The sequence below is a fragment of the Rhynchophorus ferrugineus genome, unplaced genomic scaffold (genome assembly GCF_030347505.1).
Source record: "Rhynchophorus ferrugineus isolate W39M unplaced genomic scaffold, kcgeb_rfMv2 rfM3, whole genome shotgun sequence".
In the NCBI taxonomy this organism is placed as follows: Eukaryota; Metazoa; Arthropoda; class Insecta; order Coleoptera; family Curculionidae; genus Rhynchophorus; species Rhynchophorus ferrugineus.
In genome coordinates, this window is record NW_027472582.1 from 16858730 (window position 1) to 16879215 (window position 20486).

The 20486-nt window shown below is 31.7% G+C and overlaps 1 protein-coding gene across 1 annotated transcript in view; it reads left to right on the top strand.

Annotated features, from left to right (window-relative positions):
• The window catches only part of Fas3 (Fasciclin 3), a 78815-nt gene that overhangs the window by 43811 nt on the left and 14518 nt on the right, over positions 1-20486 (top strand). Inside the window, exons 2-9 of the mRNA XM_076400521.1 lie at positions 4083-4246; positions 5035-5185; positions 6132-6266; positions 6325-6516; positions 6568-6755; positions 6810-6951; positions 7047-7088; positions 19555-19668. Of these exons, the coding sequence (XP_076256636.1) occupies positions 4154-4246; positions 5035-5185; positions 6132-6266; positions 6325-6516; positions 6568-6755; positions 6810-6951; positions 7047-7088; positions 19555-19668 (1057 nt within the window). The 5' untranslated portion in view covers positions 4083-4153. The remainder of the gene's footprint in view (positions 1-4082; positions 4247-5034; positions 5186-6131; positions 6267-6324; positions 6517-6567; positions 6756-6809; positions 6952-7046; positions 7089-19554; positions 19669-20486) is intronic.

Here is a 20486-nt window from a genome sequence, read left to right on the forward strand (position 1 = left end):
ATTTTGTAGACTGATTCTTTTATATGTTCGAACGCATCGGACAGCACTGTATAAGTCTGTAGTCTGATTATATCTATTACTAGTTAAACTATATAATTAATAATTGAGCAACATTATTTACATTACATATTATATTACAAGTATAAAAAATATATTTAATGTTATTAAAGCATAATAATTGAAAAATTTGCTATTCTTTTATTCTTATTAAATTGAAATATCTACTGGACAGTATGTCAATCGATAAACGTACTGAACTACTATTACCTAAAACTCGGTAACCGGCTTTCACCTAAAATCTCCATTAACGCCAACCAGACCGAACCCAATTGTCCGGTTCCTTGAAAACTAATAAAAACTTTGTAGGGCTTTTAAACAACGATTTTCGGGCGTTAATCTATTTACAGACAAGAAAGTTCCAAACCATTAAAACCGAAGGATGCAAGTAAATTAGGACAGGAACATGTTACCTCCTAAGCGATGGTCCAGTTTTATCTACTTCCACTGAGTCGAGAATAATTTTGTTAATTGTTTGGGGTAACTGAAAAGAATTTTCTGTTCGGTCGGTTTTCTTTCGTAATCAAGCCGAGCAGATATAAAAGCCGATGGAGCATTCGAAGTAGCTCCTTAAAAAATATAATATATTTGATGTTGTGTTATAAGTTGAACATATCGCAGATTTATAATAACTGTTAAGATGCAAGCCCAGGGCGTAAAATAATGATTATATTTAATAAAACAATAATAAACAATTTAACATCTTAAATAAATAAAAATGTTCCAAAAATTCATCCAAATAAATGATATAACAACTAATTACACAATAAATGACACAATTAGGTTTAGTACTACTCGCTAGTGTAAAGCTAAAATATCTAATATATGAATAATTAAATATATATATACTCGTAAGTAATTAAATAAATAACTCTATTAGAATTATGCACTCACTTCTCTTAACTCCAACTATGATTTGGTGCAATACGTACAAGGGAAAAATCCAGAGGCAAACAAACTAGATACGCTGTCTCCAAGAACCAACAGGAACCACAATTGGTGGCGTTTATGTATGCTTCAGATTGTCAATAAGCCATAACTACAACAACTACCCAACAAACAACGTATAATGGATAATAGTGATAATTTATAGCAATGATAAACTGTACTAGGATGAAGTATGACATACGCACACGGTATGAAAAAAATGTAACGCATGACCTACCAGCGCAACATATGTCCTAACACTAACAATAATGTACATGTAATGAGATAAACGAAATAAAGTGCGAGATTTTGCCACTAAGTAGTAGGCTAAGTTAGTAAACCTCGCTAGGATTAAGCTAAATTTTCAAATAAATAAATAAATGAACAGTACTTATTACTCCAGCTCCAGTTATGATGAACGTGCAATGCTTACAAAAAGCTAAAGGTCACACGCTATATACGCTGCCTCCAATAGCCAGCAGAAACCACTTTCGATGGCGTTTATGTTTGCTTCAAATTGTCCATAGATCAAAATTAACAGTCCTCGGCATACCATAGTACCATAGTAAAACACATTTTTGTAAAACAAATTTCTTCCCAGCGAGAATTCTTTTGAGATCTGAGAACAGGAAATAGCCGCTAGGGCCCAAATCTGGAGAGTACGGTGGACGAGGAGGCATTTCGAAGCCCAATCCATGGATTTATGTCATCGTTTTCACTGACTTGTGCTACTGTGCATTGTCTCGGTAAAGCAGCACTTTCTTTTACTTCAAATACGGCTGTTTTTTTTTGGCGATTTCGTCCTTCAAACGATCCAATAACGCTATGTAGTACTTTTTTCAAGGTAGTCGATGAAAATTATTCCATTGCCAGCCGACTGTTGTCTTTTTCCACACTTTGGAGCGGGTTCATCGTGTGCAGTCCACTCGGGTGACTGTGGATTGGACTTCATAGCGAAATGATGGACCCATGTTTCATCCATTCTCACATATCGACACAAAAACTCGGGTTTATTAGGCTTGATCATCTTCAAACACTGCTCCGAATCATCAACTCGTCGTTGTTTTTGGTCAAAAGTGAGCTCGCGCTGTACCCACTTTGCACAGAGCTTTCTCATACCCAAATATTCGTGAATGATATGATGTACACGTTCAGTTGATATCGTCCACTGCCTTCATCGTCTCCGGTGCTCATTTCACCACGTCTAAACTTAGTATACCAATCCTTGATGGTTGATTTTCATGGGGCGGTGTCCAGAAACTCGGCATCAAGCCGAGTCTTTGCTTCAACTGTATTTTTTCCCTTCAGAATCCAATATTTTATCAACACTCGAAATTCCTTTTTATCCATTTTTTTCACAATAACAAAAGTTACTTCACTTAGAATGCTATAATTCACAAACTAATGATCCGACAGCTGTCAAATTTATAACACGCATCTTTTGATGGTTAGGGCTAACTGCGTCATCTATGTGTCAGGGCATTGATATTACAATTGAACTGTTAAAAAAGTACAATAAAATATATACTTTATATTTGGTTTGTCTTTTCTGCTCTTTTTATTTATTTATTATTTATTTGCTCTATTTATTATTTTTTAAATTACAAGATGCTTCTCACAATTTATCGTATTAAAAAATACTTATTTTTGTAGATTTTGTATAGTTTCAAGACAGAGCGATTTCTGTTAATTCGAACGTTGAACCGGTGGCTATTTATTGTAAGTTTATTTTTCTTTTCAGTTGGTTAATTTAAAGCATGTTATATATTTCAATTAAATTATGAATATCGACCATAGTAAAGGACATTTGGGTTATTCATTCTAAAATGTAACTTTACAGCTTTTTGAACATCTGAAGAGATTGCCTTAAATTGCTTAAATTGCCTTAAATTGCCAATATATCAATAGCGCGCTAAAATTGAATAATTCCTCAATAAAAGTTACAAAAAAGAAGATAAATTAAAGTTAAATAACCAAATATTACCAATAAGCAAAACCTAATAAACACAAATTAGGTTAAACTGAAACAATATACAAAAATGTCAAAACTCCAAAAAACCCGAAATTAATAACCTCTGGATATATTTTGTAAGTTTTTCACCTATATACTGCATATTTTCCGCAAACATCAGACTAATTAAATTTTTATTTTGCCATAATTATAAAAGACATGTTATATATTGATTCGTACGCCGTCTCATTCTAAAGACCAAAGATCAATTAACAAAGTCAATTTAACACATGGAGTAGCACAAATACATTTCTAACGGTAAATAAAGTTGAATATAAGTTTATGGATAAACTTATCAGCTTGAGAGATATAGTAAATAACACTTCCTGGCGGAAGCTTCAGCTAAATATACGTGAACAATAAATAAAAAGCCCAACAAACAATGAGAATCTCATTAACATACTTTGATGAGCGACCTCTTTTATAAAATTTTGATGTCTGTGCAAAGTCGTAAAATTAAAATGGACAGTAAGTACATAAGTAAATAAGTCGAAAAGTCGAGCGAGTCGAAAGTCGAAGGAAGCCTCTGTATATTAAAGGTGCAGTAACAAATTGTATAGTTGTTTCATTATTTTACTTTAAATTTCTATTTTATCCATTTCTTAGTTCGCCACTTATTGAATATTAATAAATGACATTGAAGCATTATTAATTAAAATGAAAAATAACATTTACTTCTTTATTATGATATTTCAAAAGCTTTTTATATTATTCAAAGTGTTATTATCTAAGAACACTGTAGAACATTAGCAGCCAACATGCTAAAAAAACAACACAATTTGAATTAAAATATTATGTTCAATATATAATAAATTAAACTAAATAACAAGTGCCGGATATTAGAAACTTTTGTGTTTTTGTTATAATCGTAATAAGCAGTATTTCAAAACCACATTCATGATCAATAAATAAAAATTATTCTACAAATAAAATGCTATGCTTATGCATTGTATGTCCTTCCTGTATATTTACTTGTGTATTTAAAATAAAAAAAATTAAATCGTGGGGTAATGTGCTTTTAAATATATTTTTAAAACTATATTCTGTTACTACTTAGGCTTTTATTAACTTTATTGTTTTCTTACAGCTGTATTGTCAGTGCAAGTTGACGTTGACAAGAAGGAACAGACGGTTTTGCCCGGAGAGAGTGTTTCGTATATGTGTCGAGTGGCAGTACCGCTTCAATATTGCAGAGTGGAAATTCCAGGATGGAAAACGTTTAATCTCAACAAGGGGAAGACAAGTGCTGAGGTAAGTTTCATAACTGTATGTTTATTATATTATTTATAAGTATACTTTGATGCTGTATATTATATATTACCTACTTAAATATTATTTAATGTAAAGTTAAGTATACTATATATTTGCTTTAAAAATAATTTATTTTTCTTTTACAATTTATTTTAAACTAGCTTTTTTACCATAATAATTAAAACCAATATCTGTACTGCGAAGAATATATATTTAACTTTATTTCAAAGAAATTACATTAGTAATTAATCAAACTAACTTGTAACAAGATTGGGATAGATAAAAAGATTTCATTTAATTTTTGATACTATAGTATAGTAGTAGAAGGTTTTAATAATCTAATGTTCTACTTTACATATATGCACGTTTGTCTTTTTTTTTGGCATTAGTTGATCTGGTTGATGACTAAACTAACTAATGTCAACTAAAGATTCCTGTTAGGAATCGTAATAATATTCTTTTTCAGTTCAGAATCTTATTTTGTGTTAAATTAACGATACAGAATATTTTAAGATTATCAGAATTAGAATTTGAGATTTTCCATTGTTTTAAAATATGATATAAAATAGAAAAATTAACAAAGAAATGATGATGACATATATTGTATTGTGGGAGTTACTTAATACAAAAATATTTTAAATAAATATTCTACACAATATTTGAAAACTGAAAATGGATATGTTTGTTCCCATCACTAGTAGTAGTCAATAAAAAGTCTAAATTTAATTAGTTAAAATATGTATTTGTGTTTAGAAATAATAATGACAGGAATGCTATTTTACCAACAGGTTTCTTATTATGGAGAGGGTCTGGAGACTGGACAGTGCGGATTTACAATCCATCAAGTACAGGAATTAAATAATGGCGAATTGAAATGTACGTTAGGCATTTCCAGCGAAGCTCAGGAATCCATAGGAACTATGAGTCTAATTGTTGCGAGTAAGTATCCTCTTTTAGTTTTTTCAGTTTTTAGCATTAATTATATATTTCGTGGATTATTAATTTAACACCACTATTTTCCTTATACCTAAATATTTGAATTTTGCTCTTCACTAGATGCATTAAATTATTAGGTTCTTGCATGTATTTTGATCATACATATATATATATATATATATATATATATATTGGAAATGTTAATGCAAAGACATCTGACATTTCTTAATAATATAACAATTCTTCATTTAGTATAATTGAATTATTCAGACGCTTAATCGTGGTTCGCTATTTCATCTCAAGAATCATATCCCGATTGTTGGTTCTGGTTTTAACGATTTCAAAATGGTTATTTTGATATCAATCATAAAATACGGCTTGGTGGCCCAAAATGATTAGATTGAATGAATTGTAAGACTTATTGTCCAGCACAAACTCTCTCAGGGAGTTTCAGCTGGCTTAGTAGTTGATGAATTAGCTTTCTACATAATGAACTAACAAAGTAAACAAAAATATTGAAAAAAGGAGTGAAAATGGCTACCATAAGATTTGACTGAAAATGTCTGTTACGTTTTTCGTCTGAGGATGAAAAGTAGATCTACAACGACAATCCCAAGCCCAAAGACTAATGAGAGCCATCCGCGTCGTTCCCGAAGCGGAATATTTCATATTGGTATTGAAAAAATGACCAGAATACATTCAAGCACCTAATATTTTGTGAGCTGTGTACACTTTACAACTTTTTAAAATTCTCTCAAAAATAATATCTTAAATATGTATCATATCTTAAGAGCTTAGCTCGTCGACAATGACATACTAAGTTTAAAAACGTTTATAAAAAATAATATTCTTAAAAATTAAATATGTTGAAAGTCGTTAAATAACAGAACAGTATTGGGGCGACTATAAATTATAAAAAAACTAACAATGATGCAATATTACTTTACAGAATCACCTAAACAGCCCGAGCTTGAACTAAGCAGCGGCACTGACCAGCTCAATGTTTATAAAGTGGATGATACTCTCGAAGCAAGCTGTACAGTTCGAGATGGCAGACCTGTGGCTAATATTAGTTGGTTTTTGGGTATGTGTAATAAAAATAAATACCGATATATTTCATCACATATATATCATATTTACAGATGACGAACTCATTGACGATACAAGAATGCCAGCAGTATACGAATTGGCCAAAGAACACCTCCTCAGCAAAGTTCAAAATTTGACCAGAAAATTAAGAGCATCTGACAGTGGTAAATACCTTCGTTGCGTTGCTTATCATCCAGCTTATCCTGGACAGATGGGAGAAACAAAAAGACGTCTTGATGTTAAATGTGAGTAATAACAAAACAATATTCCTCTCATTATTAATCATATATTTTTAGATGCACCATTGCCACAAAGACAACCAATTGAGGAGTTTGGTTATGAAGTTGGGAAAATTGGTGTAATAAATGTGACCGTTGAGGCCAATCCAAGACCAACATTCGAATGGACTGTCGACGGCCAGAAAATTAGGGAGGGTAGTCTTGATAACACTGGTATAATGGAAGCTGAATCTGCTCGCGAACTGGTTAGTGAATGAATATTGTGCTCATTTTCATTATAATGCACTTTAATGTTACAGGAAAATGGAAGATATTTGGTCAGTTTAAGAATAGCCAGGATAGGTAAACAAGATACTGAGAAGGATTACATTTTGACGGCTTATAACGATCAGGGAACTCAGGATTATAGAGTGAAAATCTCGACGAACCCAGAACCAAAAGGTACTGTTTAGTGTTAATTTTAAAGTTATTATAATAGAAATAAAAAAAGAAAATTGAGCTAAAAATATAATGGTGCTTTTTGTTACACGCTGCAGGAATAACAAAATTTTTTAGGCAGCATGTATATGGAGTTTATGGTAGGTAAAACATATGAAAACTTATGGGTTATAGAATTATCTTGACGTTTTGTTTAGACTTTATTTTAAAAAATATATATTTTTTCCATCTTTTTTTGGCTAACGTGTTTCTGACAGCATTTGAATTTTATGTTAGGAAAAAAACAAATTTTTTAGATCTATCCAACATGCCAGCTAGTTTAATAAAATCCAAACTTAGTCGAACTATGAGGCATCGATAAGTATCTGATGAATAAAACAAAAAAAATCTAAATTACTTTTTATATTATAAATTATTCAAATCCTGGCATATCAGCGGTTTTAATCAATATACTAAATTATAGTTCAGAGTTTTTTTCTAAGTACAGTGCAGAAATATTTTTACACTTTTTTGTATGTTTTTGACAATCTTCTAAATCCTTTTTATAGTTCTTTTGATTATTATTGCCTTTAATTCTTATCACAGATATCTAATCGCCACCAGATAAAGACTATTTAAACAGAAATTATCACCCTATCGTAAATAACATTGCTGTCTTCTTTGCTAATACTTTCACTACACTGGAGGCACTTTTTTTCTGAAAACTGTACCAAATGGCACCAGTAAAAGGTGATTTTATATAAACACTATGAGTATGTTTGAAGTTGAATATAGCTTTTCTATTACTTTCTAGCTGGATTATCTTGTAATTGACAATACAAAGGAAGAAGTTGTTTAAATATGAAAATAGTGAATGTGACAAAATAAAATAGACATATCTCTATTACATAAACATATCTTATATTCAGCTACTACTAGTTAAATAAACATCCTGTGTATATGTATGTCAATTGTATATTGAAATTTTTCTGTTTTTTTATGTGGATTATGAATTGACCGTGTGAAAAACATGGTGTTCTGAAATCGAAGCCTCAAACAGACATTGTTTAGACTTGGTATTTATTAATAGTCATTGCAAATGCCAATCTAATTGGAAGTTGAATACACTTATATTGAATTGGCACATCTGTGGATAACAGGTATTCGTGGTGTTAATATATTTTCACCTCAAAACTTACCATTTGAAACGGTGGCTTCGATTATTGATGGGATAAAAATGATAAAATTATTAAAATGACTATTAAAAAGCAGGGGTTGGTGATAGAAAAGTGAAATTTTAGGGTTGTATGTATTTTTAATGCCACATAACAAAAAAAATATTAAAAAAATCTTTGGATGGACACCCTTTATCATTTAGGGGTTTGAAAAATAGATAGTAGCCAATTCTCAGACCTACTGAATATGCATAACAAATTTCATAAGAATCGGTCAATCCGTTTCGGAGGAGTATGGGAACGAACATGAGAATTTTATATATAAGATTATGTAATCTTCAAAAACCCTCTGCCATATTATAAGGACTTGTGGTCGAGATCAATCTCATTGATAGTAGGATTTATCAAGATAGACATTAAAAAATATTTGTTAGTGGCTGATACTAGATACTTTGAGGGCGGTTACATGAGTCTCTCAGTTACCCCCTGGATTCACCATTGCTGCTCTAAATCAGAGTTGTCCAAACCATGGCCCGCGGGCCACATGCTTTTTTTATTTTCAAATGATTTGATGACCAAATTTTTTTTTCTGGTAACAAGTTTTTTATCTCTATTAAGAAGCTGAAGTTATGCCGAAGTGAACAAAACCGTGCATTCAATGAGCAATGGGAATTAGACTATTTTATCTCTTTAGTCTTTGATTTGTATGCAAGTTTTGTCTGTAAGTAAACTAAAATGACATTATTTAGCATATTACAATTTGAGCAGCGATTCGCAGATTTTTAAAAAATTGATGGTGATATAGTACTCTTTACTCATACATTAACGATCCCAGTTTAAAGTGAATGAATGAGTGAAAATGAATGTTTTAAACTACTTGTTGAACCTTTCCCGAAACTGGCGACTTTTGGCCTAAAAATGGGTTCAATGATGGTCAGTACCTGTCTTTGTGAACGTGCATATTCAACAATTAAATTTATAAAATCGAAATATAGGCACATCACGTGTGAACGTTTTAGTATACGCACTTCACTCGGTACAGGTCGTATATTTAGCTGAGTAACGAGCACATTGGGGTGCACTGACACTCTTTCGAAGTACTTCACACAAACATGTTGAATTACACTCGTTTTAGGTTCTAGAGGAATATCACGTTATATCACTTCATTTGAAACACAGTACGGAGCATTAACAACGGCACGCAACACTATTTTGGAACCATTGAATGATGGATATATTAGATTTGCTAGCGGCACCCCATAGTTGGATTCCATATGACCAAATAGGCTTGAGTATAGACTCGTACAGCAATACCTTGTTATCTAATGATAACTTGGATTTGCGCCCGATGAGCCAATACATTTGGTTTAGTTTAAGTCCAAGGTGTTTTCCTTTAGAGATTATGTGCTTCTTCTATGTTAGGCGTCGATATAAATACATACCAACATATTTAACATCCTCTGCTTGGGAGAGTTGACAATTATTGATATTCACTGGTAGACTTATTCTTCTACGCAGGATAAAAGTAATATGGATTACCAATATTGACGTTGATGATGGCAGAATTATATAATATAAATTAATGAAAAAGTAATGCATTAATAAAGTAATGATATTATACCTGCATTTTGTTTTTACAAATATTTTGTAATTTTTATTGGCCCTAGAACATATCTAGTTTAGACAGCGCTGCTCTAAATCATGCAATATTATTTTAACAGATTATTTAAAGGAATAATATAATTATACTCTAACTTTCAATTTCAACCTACTTTTATTAATCAGTATTTTTCAACTGCTATCTCATTTGTTTAGCAATACAGAGAACAAGCATTGGCATATAAACAAACTCACATGTTAGATTTCAGTTTACATCATAGGGTATACTACTCTATAGTTTACATGATAAGACAGATGGGAAGTAACAGCTGTTTTTTTTCGTAGTTATTCAAAATATATTCGATATTATATTCACAGTAAAAAAAATACAAACATGAACTCTTTTACATTTTACGTATATTTTATCTTCCAACAAATCGCAGACTACACAATATTGTAACTAAACGAAAACACCGCTTAAAACTTGAAGAGTAAAATGTAACGTTTCAAGATAAAATAATAATAGATCGTAATGTATCGAAGGCAAACAAAAATTAATGAACTAGATATTTTAACGGTCGATGAAAATGTATCATAATACATTAAATTTTAATACCTCGTAAATATAACTGATACAGACAAGCATAAAATTCTCGCTGAGGATAACATTGAATCGTATGGAGCGATTTAGCGATGAAACAATTTTCGAGGTATATTAAATGGAATATATAACGTCGAATATTTTTAAAAAAGTGAAAGATAAAATAAAACGTGGCTCAAAATTATGTTTCCTAATCCTGGGAAAAATTGATATGAAACATTAACAAGTCAATTTAAAAGTCACCTGTCTGACACGTAGATGGCGCTACTAGAATTAAATCCATATGTTTTTTAGTTAGCCCTAACCCTCAAAAGATGCGTGTATAAATATGACAGCTGTTGGATCATTAGTTTGTGAATTATAGCATTTTGAGTGAAGCAACTTATTATTATTGGTATTGTGAAAAAAAATGGTTAAAAAGGAATTTCGTGTATTGATAAAATATTGCTTTTGAAGGGAAAAATACAGTTGAAGCAAAAACTTGGCTTGATGCCGAATTTCCGGACACTGCTGCAGGAAAATCAACCATCAAGGATTAGTATGCTAACATTAGATGCGGTGAAATGAGCAACGAAGACGATGAACGCAGGGGACGCTCAAAAGAGGTTATCGACGAAAATATTTAAAAAATCCACAAAATGATTTTGAATGACCGCAAATTGAAATTGAATGAAATAGCTGACACTTTAAAGATATCAACTGAACGTGTACATCATATCATTCACGAATATTTGTGTATGAGAAAGCTCTGTGCGAAGTTTACCGAATATTACCTAGAAAGAAAGAAGTAGAGAACATAGATGGACAACATTTTTAATAATATATTTTCTCAATTACCTTTACGACAGTTTCTTATTTAAAACAACGCTACGAATTGGTTTTAATGGTGCCGAGACGTTTTTTTTTATATATATATTTTAAAGTCTCCTTTTACCAACTATGAGTTTATCTGGACTGGGCCTAAAGTTTAACGTGGGCTCCGAATCACGGTCTTCAGCATAAGCCTACCGACTGGCGAGTGACCAACTTTAGAAATCATCCCAGAAGACTCCGGCCTTACCCAGCCTGGTTACTGGCGTGACTGGGATCATTTTCCTTGTCGGATTTTACACTCTTGCCTAGAACATTCACAAATATTAAACAATTATAAACATAAATTTACGACCATGCCCCAGGAGGATTCTAACCCGCGGCTATCGCAACAGTAGGATGACCGTCCCATCGCCTTTACCACTTTTCCACCCAACGATAACGATTCAACGATTCTTTTGTCGAATGGTGGAGACTTATCGAAGAAAACATAATATTATCGCAAATAACATACAAAATTATATTTATGACAGTAGTTTTTCTAATGTTTCCTCTATTTTTAGCATATCGTGCACACAAGCCCACGCATTATACTCAACTTGATCTGATAGACGACGTATCCGTCATAAAAATCGACCTTTTCCAGCGGCGTTTTAACGACAACCCTTAATATCCAGAATGTAATTACGCCGTTTAAGCTTTGGTCTACGTTTAACCGCAATTATATTTAAATTGCGCAAAAATTAAAGCACCCCGCAAGGTAATCGAGGGTATAATAAACGTATATTTTCCATGTGTAATTCGGAAACGGCAATTTGTGCGATTTATTGACATTTATTCTAATAAACGTGTTTTGCCGCTACAATTAGTGCACCCTGTGGGCGTTAGTTTAGTATTCTTCTCGCAATGTCCGTTTTATGATTAATGTACTATGTTTTTCTTACAATATACAATTTGTATTTGACGCGAATGTCAAAATAGATTACTTTAAGGAATTAAAATGTATGGAAAAAATGTATAAATTACTAGATGACCCGATGAATTTCACATCACCTACATCCATGTTTAGTCTATCCAAAAAAGTTTTTAACATACGTCATCTAAATGTGTGACGTCAAAACGTCGCAATGTTGCCATATCAACTATGAGTTTAAGTTCAGTTTGGCATTGACATTCAACAAAATTCTAATCTAAATAAAATAATTAATCAAAAATACTGTTATCAGATATAATTTATTTGAACATAATAGTAGATCTAATGCAAATATTATCGAAGGATTTAAAACTACAATTAAATACACGGTTATAATAGTTTGTAGGTTAGGGTTGTGTTTGCATTAAATTCTTTTCCATACCACCTGTGAGTTAACATAGAGTTCTAGGCGCGTTTTTATGTAGCTGTATAGGAGGCCTAATCTAGCTAATTAACAATTGCATGTCCAAGTAATATATGTTACTTTTATTAGCGATCATATTTACCTTTTATGCTTAGTTCTTTCGTGTCTTTCGGTACAGTGTTTCCTTGCAAAGATATTTTGATATCGCTGTATTTCTCCTTAGTTGATTCTGTTAATACCTGTATACAAATCTTTTTGATAAAACTAGATTTAATCACCGCATTCGCCTTAAGAATTTACCATATCTGCAAAACAGTTCCTATTATTTCTCTTCTGACACATTTTAACCAAATGCTCAGATGTATTCTGCATAATTACACACATACCTGCGTACATAAATCTTTTACAACCTACAATAACATTTCATACAGTTATCATATATTAATTATATACTGACCTTAAGTTACTGACTTTCCACTCTTATCACCCTGTCTTAGACATTAGCAGCATTGATTCAAGTGAATAACTAAGCTGTTAATTTCCAATATATCTAACATTTGTTCACAATTCCATTATTTGTCAATTTCTTCTTCAATATGTCTGATCGAGTTCATCCAAACCGAAGGTGTTATTAACCATTCCTGTTTCCAGCACCAAATGCAATATATCTGCAATGAATTATCAATAAATATTATGACTAATAAAACCTAATTAATTGTTATTCCAACGATTACCTCTTTCCACCAACTTTTATTGTAATAACACTATTTTTATTATCATTTTGCCATGAATGACCATGGGGTATATTGATTCCTTTCTGAAATATCCATGTCCCAATAATTTTCTATACCTAATATTCATCAATAACTAATATTCAGTTCAGATGCAACACGCTAAACAGTATTTTCAATAAAAATCGCAGCGAATTAACAAAATAAACAAAATTTTCAATCGTTTGTGACAGTGAAATTATTGGTGACAGTGACACTGTGCATTAAAATACAAATTTGTTGTTTTTCCTATTTTCCTTGCCGTTATTCCGTATTTTTTCAGCATATAAACCTTTCCTTGACTTCCACAAATAATTCAAAATAAAATTTAGAAGAATCTGTCTAGCCGTTTTCGAGTTTTAGCGAGACCAACGAACATCATTTCTATACATATAGATTTAAAATATGAAATTTATATTTTCATTAGAGTTCTTCCCAGTATTAGCTTCTGACAACCAAAAATTTTGAATGTTTGTGCGAATATCTATCGAATGGAGATCTATCCAATATGAGTGATGTTAAGTGCTCAAAAAAGAGTGACCTAAGATTCATCAGTATATCAGTATAAAAAATAAGCTGATCTAAAAATGTGTTCTGGTGGAAATATATAACGCAAAACATGTGCTAAACTTTTTTCCATCTTTTTTAACAAATTTTTCGGCAGTACTGTTCGAAGGAACGATATAGATTTGATGGAGATCGGACTGTTTTTTTTGCAGATATAGAGACACTTCATTCAATTTATTCAATTCACGTCAGTTGATGTCTGCAGTAACAGTTCTTGTAGTACACCACATGGACTAACCTAAGGCTTTTTGCGCTTGGTAGCTATAATATATCCACTTTCCATCGCCAACCATATAAGGCGTCCTCCTTGTAAATATTTTCTACTTCGCGTAAGCATATCAAAACTGTTGAGTAATTAATGGCTAAATTGTCTGAAAGCTCTTTGTGAACTTGAGCTAGAGGATTTTCGTCCATTTAGACTTTTTTGCTCTCATAGTCATCCCTTGTTAATGACATCAAACAACAAAAGTAATATCGAAAATGCAATTTTAAGTGTTTCATAATTAGCGCCTCTACAAATCAAAACCATTGAATTTAACATTTAGGTTAGGTCGTTTAACAGTTGTTTTTATTGGTACTTCACATTTTTGCCAATAGTGATTGCAAAATGCATGCAACACCTAACATTACAAAATACAATATAATGTATAAATGACTTGTTTTACGCATAAAAAAGTTTTTATTTCCAAAATGATTTTTTTCTCTAATATGCCTTGATGTTCTACAGTAAAAAAAATGTTCTACCCGACATTCTACAATTGAAGTGTGGGTTATATATAGTGGAAAATATCACGGCTGCACTGTGTGATGTGGTATACGGGATACGGACAAAATTCGATATTTTAAAAATAAAAGCACCAATTTTAATTCTGTAAGTGGTTTTTAATAATTTAATGTATGATCTAACAATATATTAAAAGATATTTAGTAATTTTTACTTAATATACAGGGTGTCCAGGTAATGATAAAAGCGGCGATATCTCAAAGAGTATATTACTTTTAAATTATCCAGAAAATATTAATATATCTAAATCGGCCAAAAGAAAAACCTGTAAATATTTTACAGTTTTACATCTAATGTTCGCTAGAAGATGCAGCAGCCGGAAGGCCGCGACCCATCACAAAAGATTTTCTTGGTGTTTTGTTTTTTTTTAAAGATGTTCAAAAATATCTATATTTACAAAGAGTTCGCAAGAGAAAAAAATACATATTTTTTCAAATTTCAAGTTTTTAAAAATTGTCTTAAGTTAATAAATAATAAGTTAAGTTTGATATCAAGCTATTGATTAAATTTTGATAATATAATATTGAATAAGGTTTTGTAGATTGAACCCGATTATTTACTTACGAACCAAACTGTAGCTCTTCTAGAGTTCTGTCCGCTAAGCTGCGCGTCTTATTTTTGTTTTAATTGAGGCCTCTTCAACAAGAAGCAATATGCAAAGATGGTGTTTCTTGTAAATTACCAAAAGTCGTTTGCGAGAATAACATACTTTCTCATATTTAGTGGCCATTCTTAAGCCAAGAACCTTACTACAATTCATCATTTTCTCTTTCAAACGTTTTGATGATTCTTCAACATTAAGCAGTAACAATATTTTCTTCATAAACCGGCTGTTTTCGTTGACCTTTTGGTATTTCTAACCAAATGTCTATTAAATCTTTATTTTTTATTGTAATATCCGTCACTAAAAAAATTCTGTTAATCGCAACCCACAGTAATTCAATTTTTTTTGGGAAAATTAGTTTATGAAAAATTTATTGAAATGTCCTGGATGTGATGCATGGATTTTTTAAAAAACTCGAATAAAGTTTAAAATACTTACCAGAAATTCGCGGTAGGTTTTATCTACAACAATATGAAATACTTACCAACGTGCAAAGAATTCATTTCTATACTATGTAAAAAAGTACAACACTTAATTTAATCGTGATTCTTGGCTGATGTTGACATATTTTTATGTTATTTAGTGATAAATAGTCTGCCTAACAATTCAATAAAAAAAAATTTTAGTAAAAATTTGGTACGTCACACTGTGGGCTGTAGGAAGATCATCACCTCAATCAGAACCACAGTCTATATATAACATATCCGAAAGCATGTAATATTCTGATAAGTAAACACACACCGATCTCATTTTGGTAAAAGCAAAAGTTTCAGAGCGATATACCGATATTTTGTAGGCTGTAAAATGGCGAGGATTGAGTATTGGGACTACTTGGGTTGATGGATTTCATTCTAAGGCGGGTGACGTAACGTATCGTTGGAAATAAACAAAAAACTTACCCTAATACGTCTAAATCGCGGTGATTTCTCCCAGGCACCATAAATCGTCTATCTACCGAGCAACGCCCTTTGAATTATTAAGAAATTTCCTTTAAAAGATATCTGTATTTATGTATATAGAGACTCTTTTGTTTTTTTCCGCGTCGACCATAAAATATTTTATTGTTGTTTTTATTACAGTTTTCCGCCGGTTTTAATACAGAATGAGGTATATACTCATAAATAATGGAAATAAGTAAACTCTTATGTTCTTGCTTTACAAAAACACATTTCCCTTAACTTCGGAACATTTTCTTACAGAATTGTACTACTAAAAAAATAAATAGCGTACTAAAAATAAATGTCTACGCCTACTTGATGCTTCCATTGATCATAACTATCGAAATGAACTTACATTACGTAAATGGTAATGGCATTTATTACTACTAGACATTCCCCCCTCGTATAATTTAACTGTTAACAATGAAAACTTTTACTACACAATTGTAATTGCCTACAATTAGTTGTGTTTAATAATTATCTACAATTAGATAAATTAAAATAGAAATAAGTGATAATATTTTCTTATTTGGTTATCGAACATTTTTTATTAAAAACAACAGCTATTACAAATCAACAATGAAATTAATTTAAAAGTAAAACACGTGCCAATTTTCTGGTCTGTTTGATGAAGATGGTATTAATACCCATTTTCGGACTTCCTCCAACCCATTGTAAATTGATATTTCAGAAAGAATGGCTTCTATCATAAAAATATTTTTTTTAATATTATACCGGAATAATTAAGTCAATTTAAAAATTAAAATAATAATATACAACTTCCCCTTGATTGATTCTTCATTAGTTAAATTTTGTCATTCACTTTTTACGTTTTTAAAGTGGATGAAATAATGAAACTGATTAATGATACCAATAATTGCTTAATCGCATTCAATACTTATAATTCACATTCAGTTGACGACCCTTCATATATGTCAAATATAGAATTACCTTTCAATTGGTTTTGCTATTATTAATGGTGAATATAATAGGTATAATCCGACAGTATCCATAATATATCTAATAAAACAGCCTATGCATGTCATTAAAATGTATGACGTCAGCATGTCCCAATATTACCGCATTAACTTAGAATTTTGGTTTGGTTCAGGATTTTTCAGGATTTTTGTAGACATACGGCAAAGTGGTCGACCAGTACCAACACAAATAGAATTTTGTAAATTGATACGGTTAAATATTCAGACGCATTAGACAGTATTCAGTCTCTTTTTAACTAGACTAAAATGAGAGGGAAAAATTCGTTCCAAGTTTAACGAATTTTACATTTTTACAGTGGTTTAATATAAAACTCAAATGTTATCGGAAATATCGAATCACTAGTCCCCGAAAAAAGCATTTCTCCAAATAACTATATTATGTACAAATTAACATACAATGTAACAGGTCAATTGAAAAGTCCCAGGCCTACCATAGTAAAACACATTTTTTGCAAAATTAGTTTTTAGAACATAATTTGTAACTTTCGATACCATTTTTGTAGTACGATTTGTCCTTTGCTTCAAAATAGGCCTCAGTTTCCTCGATCACCTCTTCATTCGACGAAAATTTCTTCGCAGCGAGCATTCTTTTGAGGTCGGAGAACAGGAAATAGGGGTCCGGATCTGGAGAATACGGTGGATAATTTCGTCCTTGAAAGGGTCCAATAACGCTATGTAATAGAAGCTGTTGATTGTCCTTCCTTTTTTAAGGTAGTCAATGAAAATTATTCCATACACATCCCAAAATATAGACGCCATAACCTTGCCAGCAGACTGTTGCGTTTTCCCACGCTTTGGAGCGGGTTCATCGTATGCAGTCCACTCGGATCACGGTCGATTGGACTTCAGAGTGAAATGATGAAGCCATGTTTCATCTGTTGTCACATATCGACGCAAAAACTCGGGTTTATTACGCTGGATCATCTTCAAACACTGCTCCGAATCATCAACTCGTCATTGCTTTTTGGTCAAATGTGAGCTCGCGTGGCACCCACTTTACACAGAGCTTTCTCACATCCAAATATTCGTGAATGATGTGATGTACACATTCAGTTAATATCTTTAGAGTGTTTGCTATTTTGTTCAAAATCATTTTGTGGATTTTTTAAGTTTTCGTTGGTAACAACCTCTTTTGGGCATCCACTGCGTTCACCGTCTTCGGTACTCATTTCGCCACGTCTAAACTTAGCATACCAATCCTTGATAGTTGATTTTCCTGGAGAGTATCCGAAAACTCGGCATCAAGTCAAGTTTTTGCTTCAACTGTATTTTTTCCCTTCAATAAGCAATATTTTATCAACACGCGAAATTCCCTTTTATCCATTTTCCCACAAACCAAAAGTTGCTTCACTCAAAATGCTATAATTCGCAAACTAATGATACGATAGCTGTCACATTTATACTCGCATATTTAACATATGGATTTAATTCTAGTAGCGCCATCTGTTTGTTAGGCCGGGGACTTTTTAATTGAGCTATTATACCATATTTTATAGTTTATATATCTGCCTTAAAATGGTCAAATTGTCATTGATCTTTCACTGATTGATAGTTTTATATTAAAGTGTTTTTAAAGTTGCTATTAAAACTTTTGTGTTGTAGGTATATGTTATCATATTAATAATTCTTATGTTGAGTACAAAAGTAATTGCAGAAGAAAAATAATTGCTTTTCAAAATTTTTATAATTTTAGCGTATTTTATTTTTTCATCCTTCAAATGTTTTCCACGAATTCAGAACAATAACAAATGACTAAAACGTAAGGCATACGAAACTGTTAACTTATTGCATTATGTCGTCACTTTGATGTCTGCAAATTTGTTTGTATGTTTCTGACGATTATGTTTGGTCATTAGTTAGTTATTTATGCTACCTGAGAAAAACACCTTCCTTATTACACTAATTGACATGATAAAAATATTACTGTTCTTCGTTAATAGTACAAGGAATAAGTCTATACCATGCCGGCTTGATAGCGCAATGGTAAAGGCGACAGGACGGTCCACCTACTGCTGCGATAGTCGCGGGTTCGCATCCTGCTAGGGCATGGTCGTAAATGTATGTTTGTAATTGTTTAATATTTTTGATTATCCTAAGCAACAGTGTAAAATCCGACAAGGAAAATGATCCCAGTCACGCCAGTAACCAGGCTGGGTAAGACCGGATGTTTTCTGGGATGATTTCTAAGTTGGTCAGTCGCCAATCGGTAGGGTTAATGTCGAGGACCGTGGTTCGGAGCCCACGTTAAGCTGCAGGTCCAATCACTAAAAAGTCCAAAATTTTGACGTGATTAAAAACAATATAACACATTTATACCATGCTAATATAAAATTTCAATAAATAATTATAGGTCCTAATCAATTCAATATCTATAACTGTTTCAATATATCACATTTCACTTCTATGTTTTGCCATTAATGTTTATATTTTTTAATTTTTTATAGGTTTGGAAGTTGGTGTAGCTTCAATAATTGGTATAGTTGTGGCCATTTTGTTCATTATCCTGGTCATATCTATCATGATATTTGCCAAGATCACCGGACGATGGTGCTTTAGCGGTAAGTAGAGTTACTAAAATTGAATAATAGTTAAAGTGTAATGAAAAGTTCTGGGTTATTGTTTGAATAGACAGAAATTTTCATTCCTTCATTCCTGTATGTGGTAAAGTATTTTGGATAGTGCATATTTGATTAGTAGAAATAGATTTTTCGAATGTTTTATGTTAATGATGGACTGTTTTCTCCAATTTCACAACACGGTTTACTGTAAGTATATATGATGACACGTTCAAAAACAGGTGATTTTGAGGATGATTTATTTAATGCAATTTTGTACAAAATAGGAAAATGTCACAAAAATATAACGTGAATAAGCGAGAAAAATCTTATGTCAACCCTAGCCATCAGTAAAAGCTAATATATTAAAAGAAGGAGGTAAGTTTTCTATGTTTCGCAACAACCAGTTATGTTATTGTGTGTGTTTTGTTCAGCTAACCAAAAAAAAATGAACTGCATGAGCAAGTTTTCATAGTTGTTAATATGCTTTTGTTTTTATTGATTGAAAATTTTGTTAGATATAAGTATAAATACATTTATAGAATTTTTAGATAACTTATATTATGATATTATATTGTATTATATTGTTCAGTAAGTTCAAGGAAATTAAGCGATTATTCGTGGTTGTAAAAATGCATTTTTCGTGTAAACGGGACGTTTTAGAGTAATCAGAAGTCAAAGGGATCTAAGCTTGGTAGATAACATAGATATTACGGCTTCGCTGAGCCCAGGCTGAGTTGATTGTGGAGTATAGGTGTAAAACATCAACAAAACCCCTAATTTTAAAACAAAAATAAAGATACATTTAAAATGTGAATGTA